The sequence below is a fragment of the Thecamonas trahens genome, assembly GCF_000142905.1.
Source record: "Thecamonas trahens ATCC 50062 unplaced genomic scaffold supercont1.46, whole genome shotgun sequence".
NCBI lineage: Eukaryota > Apusomonadida > Apusomonadidae > Thecamonas > Thecamonas trahens.
This window is the reverse complement of record NW_013657634.1, coordinates 36,509-42,795: the sequence shown is the minus strand read 5'-3', so window position 1 is coordinate 42,795 and position 6,287 is coordinate 36,509. Positions and strand designations below refer to the sequence as shown.

Below are 6,287 nucleotides of genomic sequence, written 5' to 3'. Positions count from 1 at the left end.
CCCCCCCCCCCCCCCCCCTTTGGACGGACGTGGTGGCGGCGCGGCAGGTCGTGTCGTGGTGGCGCGGCAGGTCGTGGTGGTGGTCGCATTGGTCTCAGGTCGAATTGGCAGCCGCGGCAAGTACATGGAGTGTATGGATGGGTTGGGGGAAGACTCACGAGAGTGGTGTATTTGCGGGGGGTTGGGGTTGGGTCTGGTAACTGTGTGTGTGTGTGTGGACAGCACGGACAACTTTGCTCCCATCAAGTGGGCTCAGCGCAAGGACCGCGTCTTCCTCACCATTGCTCTGCAGGACGTCAAGGATGAGAAGATCTCGCTGACTGACGAAAAGCTCGAGTTTGAGGCTGTGGCCGGGACCGACTCGCAGTCGTACAAGGCTGACATTGAGTTCTTTGAGGCTATCGATGCCGAGAAGTCCTCGTTTGTTGTCCGCCCGCGTCAGGTCGAGTTCCTTCTTATGCGCAAGGAGGAGGGCTCGCACTGGCCGCGTCTGACCAAGAACAAGCTCAAGGCTCAGTGGCTCAACACCGACTGGTCCAAGTACGTCGACTCGGATGAGGAGGACGAGGCTGACGACGCCGGCCTTGGCGACTTTGGCATGGGCGGCGGCATGGGCGGCGGCATGCCCGGCGGCATGGACCTGCAGTCACTGATGGCCTCCATGGGCGGCGGTGCCGGCGGCATGCCTGGCATGCCTGGCATGCCTGGCATGGGCGGCATGGGCGGCATGCCCGGCATGGGCGGCCCCGCCGACTCGGACGACGACTCGGACGACGGTGGCATCCCCGGCCTCGACGAAGACGATGGCCCGCCGCCGCTCGAGGACTGAGCGCTCCCCGACTCTTGTCCCGAGTGATGATGCACCATAAACTGTTGTAGCCCTCTCTCTTTACACTTTACACAAGCACAAACCCGTCCGAGTCGACCACGTCCTCGCCGCGTCGTCGCGTTTCCCGCGCTGCCGCCGCCGCCTCGCGCAGCGCCGCCCAGGCATCAGCGTCGACACTCAAGCCTGCCGCAATGACAAGCTCGTGCAGATTCGCCAGCCCGCGCTGTGCCCGCGGCAGTCGCGCGCTCCCGACCTTGCTTCGCAGCTGCGCCGCGGATGATCCGACCACCTCCTCTACCCGCACCAGCACCCACAGCTGCTCTAGGCAGTCGTCGTCGTTGTTGACGGCAGGCGCAGCACCGTGGCCCATTTCAGCAGAGTGCTCTACCGCGCGAGCATCCATCTCGTCCAGCATGCGATCAAGCTCGTCAAGAAAGTCGTCGTCATCGCTGCAAGGCTCGCTTGACGCCGCAGCATCGTCGTCTCCAGCCAAGTCGGCGTCGACGGTATTGTCCGCGCCGCCTGCTTGCATCGCCGCAACGAGACTCACTGTCGACGCTCGAGTTGCCAGCAGCGGCGGATCCCACCTGGCGACCATGGTCTCCATGGCTGCCAGATGGTCTGGCCACGACTCGCCGGTCACCTGCACCGTCCGCCGCATCTCGCGCAGTAAGTCCTTGAGCGTGTCGACAAACGCGGCGCCAAGCTCGCGCACAAACAGCGGATACTCCTGGCCTTCAACCAGTGTTCGCTTGAGCATCATGTACACCACCGATGACACCGATCGCTCAGCAGCCGTCAGCCGCTTCACCGCCCGCCGGAACGTCGGCAGCCGCTCGTGGAGAAACTCGGCGTAGGCGAAGCTCATCTTGCGCGCCGTTCGCACCACGGCGCCGCCACGCGTTGCCGCCAGCTCGGCCGCGTGACTCTTAACAAGTCCAATGCCTTCGGACATGCCCTTGAGTACTGTCGAGATCTGGCTCTGCAGCGCCAGCGCCGCCTCGGACGTCGCTGTTCCGTGCGCCGCCGCCGCTGTCCTTGCCGCGCTGTCGCCCACAAACACCGGAAGCTCGTCGAGCTCGTCCACGAGCGCCAGATACTCGCCCACTCGGCTCTCCACAAATGCGCGAGCATCGCGTAGAGTGGCATTGAGCTCGCGCAGACGCTCTGTATCGCGCGCAGCTTTCCGGGCCGCCGCCCGCCGCACCGCCCGGCTTTCCACGCGTGCCAGGCCGGCGCGGCAGGTGGCGCACACTCCGATGACACCGGGCGCGTGAACCATCTCCCACTCGTCTTCAACCTCGGCGTTAGCATCCCTGCTTGCGTCACCGTCCCCTGTCGCGACGAGCGCAAAGGCCGGATCAGCAAGATCAACTCGGGCGCAGCAGGCAACCGAGGCGCAGAGCCTGCAGCCGCACAGATCGCAGCCGTGGACCGCCATCCGTTGACTCAGCTTGCTTGTCGTGCTCCGCACAAACCGGCCAATCTTGCCCAGATGCCTCAGTCCACCGCTGCCAGCAGCACGTCCTCCAGAGCCTCCTTCAGCTTGTGATCCGCACGAGCCGCATGGTTGGCGGACATCGGCCTGTGCTCGCGGTGACCGCGGCCCGGTGAGCAGAGCCGCGACTTGGCTCTCGAGTGCATGAGCCACAAACAGGTGCTGTCCTCGAGCGCGCATGAACCGCTCGCTCACATCACGTCTTGCCATGGGTATGGCCTTGTCCACGAGAGAGCAGTTGGCCTCGGCTGACGGATGCGTGGATCGACGATGGTGTGCGGACCTGGGACGTGAACATCAACGTTGATTCTGCTGTCGACGGCGTCATCGAGTACTGCAACCGCCTCCGCGACATGGAGACCGTCTAAACTGCCACCAACCGAGCTGTGACAGTGTGTGCCCTTTGATGTTGTGACTTGATCCAGCGCTCATATCAGGCTCAGATGCGGTAAATGGATGCGGTGCACTGCTGCCGTGTCATCTCCTCATGTCATGCCATGCCCTCATGCCACGCCATGCCATGCCATGCCCTGATCAGGCCATGCCACGTCATGCTATGTCATGTTTTGATCAGGTTATGTCATGCCATGCTTTGATCAGGCCCTTCTCCCCTGGCCCTTGACGAATAGCCACAGAGCCCCTCGCTTTCCCGGCCGCTTCCATCGGGTTCGTTCCGATTCCGTCGATTCGGGTTCAACAGAGGGGCGGTCAGACTCAGGGGGGAGGGGCGGTCCGGGGCGTGCGGAGAGACAAACAGGCGCAGCTACCCACATTACACTCCAACAGAAGCAGGTTCATTCTCACAGTCACGGAAGGTATTATTGTACATCATGTCTGCGCCTGCGTCTGTGTCTGCAGCAGCACTGGCGTCGGGCATTCGGAGCGCCGGTGGCCTGCGGTTCCGGCTCGACCCGTTTGCCTTTCGCCAGTTTGACAACGCCGAGTACTCGGGGACGCGGCTGACCGGGGTGGACAAGGAGGCCTTTGTGGCGGCGGTCATCGACCATTTTGCTGCAGAGCCTGTGCTTGTTGATGGCTATGCCGAGTTCTGCAAGCACATCTTTATGCCCAACTTTACCTCGGCCACCGTCGGTGCCGTCCCCATCACAGACGACAACGAGCACCTGCTCCGCTCAGGCTACCTCGCCCGCCGCCCGAGGAGCTCCCCGTCCTGGACCGCTGGTTCCCGGCAGACGCCATCACCGTGCCCAAGGCCGACTTTCTTGACATCATCCTCTATTCCTCGGCCCAGATCGCCAAGGAGCACGAGGCCATGCCATCCGGTGACCCGCCTCCGCCGGCAGACTCGTACGACTGGGGCATCATCTCCATCAAGGGCCAGGCTGTGAACTACGAGATCCCCATGAACCCCATCACCATGATGCGCAATGCGCTCGGTACAGAGTCGGGCGGCTCGGGCGTTGCGCTCGATCCCGAAAGTACGCTGCATCGGTGGCTTTCTGGAAGGCGCATGCCTCATTCCGCTAGTGACCTCGAACTCGGCTAGTAATCGTACATCGGGTTACCGCCGCCGCCAGCACCTGAGCAAGAGCCCGAGCTGGAGCCCGAGCTCAACGACGAGCCCGAATTGATAACTGGCCGCTCGCGGGTCTGCGCCGCTGCCAGCGCCGTGTCGTACGCCATAAACTCCTCGTCATCGGCCGGCGCTGGAAACGTCTGCGTAAGTCCGCGATCCTTGGCAGGCAGTTGGTGAACTGCAGCCCTGTAGCGGGTTGGCACCAGCGTCGGCTGCACAGAGTCGCTCGATGTGAACGCGTCGCGGTCGACAGCTGTTCCGTTGCTCTCGTCGTTGAGATCGTCCTCCTCGCCATGGGCGGCAAGCTCGTCGGACCCGATGTCGCAGTCAGAGAGCGAGAGTTGCGCCGACGCCGTGTCAAATGACTGCAGCACACCGGGGAACCTCGGCCGTGCCCGGGCGACCGGCGTCGGCCGTTCGCCAGTGCCACTACGCCCCGCGTGAGCCGCCCGTGGTGGTATCCGCCGCGGCTTGGGCTTGTCTCGTGGAGCCATCCGCCCGGGCATCGCGCGCATGGCCGCCCGCCGCGCCGCCGCAACACGAGCCGCTGTCGACTGGTGGTCGCCGGCGGCAGCGCCCTGTGTGGCTCGCGGCGCTCGCGGAGCGGGCGGCGGCGGCGAAGCTGCCCGCGGCGGCAACTCGACCGGCGACGCCGGCTCGTCTTCGGCCCCGGACGACCAGCCCGACCCGTTCGCCTGTTCTCTGCTTGGCGGTGCTGGGCTCCCGTCGTGCTCGTTGGCCTCGCCTTGATCTTGCTGCGCCGCTGCATGAAGCGCTTCCAAATGATGCAGCTCGGCCAAGAGGGCGTCGACTCGGCCCTGGATGTTGCCCCCCGCGTGGCGGCCGGGGCCTCGGCTTCGCCGGAGCCGGCATTGTCACCGTCGCCGGCGGCGTCGTCTTCATCGCCTCCGTCGGACTCGGACTCATACTCGAGCGGATCCTGCTGCTGCTGCTGCGGCCGGTGGTAGGCCTCGTCTTCGCGGAGCCGGATGTCAGAGGTGAGCGCCTGGATGCGCTCGTTGGCCTCGAGCACCTCGCGGCGGAGGCGATCGACAGAAATGCGCTCGTCGGTGAGCTCGCTACGGAGACGGTCGGCGGCGATGTGGGCGTGCTGAAGCTCGGTTTCGAGCAGAGTGACATGGTTGCGAGCCTCATCGGCAGCCGCAGATTCGACCTTGGCCTTCTTGGCTGCAGCCTCGGTAGCAGCACGGAGAACAGTAACCTCTGTGGTGAGGCGGGCAACTTCAGTTCCGGCAGACTCGAGCTGATCAACCATGCGATTGCCGTGCCAGGCATGGGCTTCTGCAATGGCCTTTTGTGCCTCCTGTGCCTCGCTCAGCTGGGCTGCCAGCTCGGCCTTGGCCTTGCGCTCTGCGGCGGTTTCGGCGCGAGCGGCTGCAAGCGAGACTTCCATGGCTGCGGCAGCCTCGCGAGTTGCCTCTAGCTCGGTCTGCATGTGAGCCATCTGCGACTCGGCGCGCTCTAGAGCGTGATGCAGCTCTGTCAGCTCGGCAGCCTGCTCGGCAGCGACTGCAGCGGCGGCCTCTTCGTCGCTCACGCTGATTCCGCCCCGGACAGCCCGGCGGCGCGTCTCGCCCAGTTCCAGCTCGAGGAGCTTAACACGGGCCACAACCTGCGCACGCCCGGCCTCTGCAGCCTCGCGGCGGGCCTCGGCGGTCTGGCACTTCATCATGACGTTGCGCAGCCGGAGCCGGAGCTCCTCAGCGGTGGCATCTGCTCGGATGGCCGGCGGCGCCGTGACCGCAGCCTTGCCGCTGCTCGCGTGCGGTCGGCCGGAGCTGGGGCTACGGACCGATGATCTTGGGCCGAGCGACCGCGCTCTCCGCTGCTCGTGCTGCGGTTGCTGCTGCGGGGCAGAGTTATGGGTGGTGTAGTTGGACGAGTGCGGTGAATGGAGGTGAGCGGCGGCCATAGGCGACTTGGATGCCGATGCGCGGCCCTTTGCCGCAGTGCGGCTCGCCCCACGGGCCCCGCCAGTACCTGTGCTCCGCCGCCGCGACTTGGATCGTCCCTTGGACCGCCGCGATGAGCGTCGGCCGTGCGGCGAGGCAGGATTGGTGCCAGCCCGTCTTGCTTCCGCGACAGCGCTCAGCGGCAGCAGTAGGGCATCGGCCGGCGAGTGGTGCGGCGAGTACGCTTGGGTGGCAGGTGCGGCTTGTGGTGGCTGAGCGGGCCAGGCGGAGACCGACCAGGCAGCTGCCTCGGCAGCAGCTGCGCCAGCAGAAGCTACAGAGCCGACCACAACAGCAGCAGCAGAAGGAGGAGGAGGAAGAGGGGGAGACACAGGTACAGCACCGCCCACACGCCAGCCATCGGCACCCGCAGTACCGTTCCAAGTCATGACTGGTCACTGGCTGGAGCAAAAGGAAGTGAAGGAGGTGAGGGGAGGGGGCGGGGGAGGG

At 65.3% G+C, this 6,287-nt stretch overlaps 4 protein-coding genes across 4 annotated transcripts in view; 2 read left to right on the top strand and 2 right to left on the bottom strand.

Annotated features, from left to right (window-relative positions):
- Positions 1 to 829, top strand: part of AMSG_09332 (uncharacterized protein) — a gene marked incomplete at its 3' end in the record, with an annotated part of 1,176 nt that extends 347 nt beyond the window's left edge. Inside the window, exon 2 of the mRNA XM_013899264.1 lies at positions 223 to 829. Within this exon, the coding sequence (XP_013754718.1) occupies positions 223 to 829 (607 nt within the window). The remainder of the gene's footprint in view (positions 1 to 222) is intronic.
- Positions 830 to 880: 51 nt separating this feature from the next.
- On the bottom strand, positions 881 to 2,410 carry AMSG_09331 (uncharacterized protein; the record flags this gene model as incomplete). The annotated part of the gene is made up of 2 exons (XM_013899263.1): positions 881 to 2,315; positions 2,339 to 2,410. The coding sequence occupies 2 exons, from the start codon at positions 2,408 to 2,410 to the stop codon at positions 897 to 899; spliced, it is 1,491 nt and encodes a 496-aa protein (XP_013754717.1). The 3' UTR covers positions 881 to 896.
- Positions 2,411 to 3,157: 747 nt separating this feature from the next.
- AMSG_09330 (flagellar associated protein) lies at positions 3,158 to 3,815 on the top strand (the record flags this gene model as incomplete). Its single annotated transcript, XM_013899262.1, has 3 exons — positions 3,158 to 3,419; positions 3,521 to 3,747; positions 3,795 to 3,815. 3 exons carry the CDS (start codon positions 3,158 to 3,160, stop codon positions 3,813 to 3,815), a joined length of 510 nt encoding a protein of 169 aa, XP_013754716.1.
- Positions 3,374 to 6,198, bottom strand: AMSG_09329 (uncharacterized protein; the record flags this gene model as incomplete). The annotated part of the gene is made up of 3 exons (XM_013899261.1): positions 3,374 to 4,714; positions 4,744 to 6,111; positions 6,168 to 6,198. 3 exons carry the CDS (start codon positions 6,196 to 6,198, stop codon positions 3,831 to 3,833), a joined length of 2,283 nt encoding a protein of 760 aa, XP_013754715.1. The 3' UTR covers positions 3,374 to 3,830.
- Between the last annotated feature and the right edge of the window lie 89 nt (positions 6,199 to 6,287).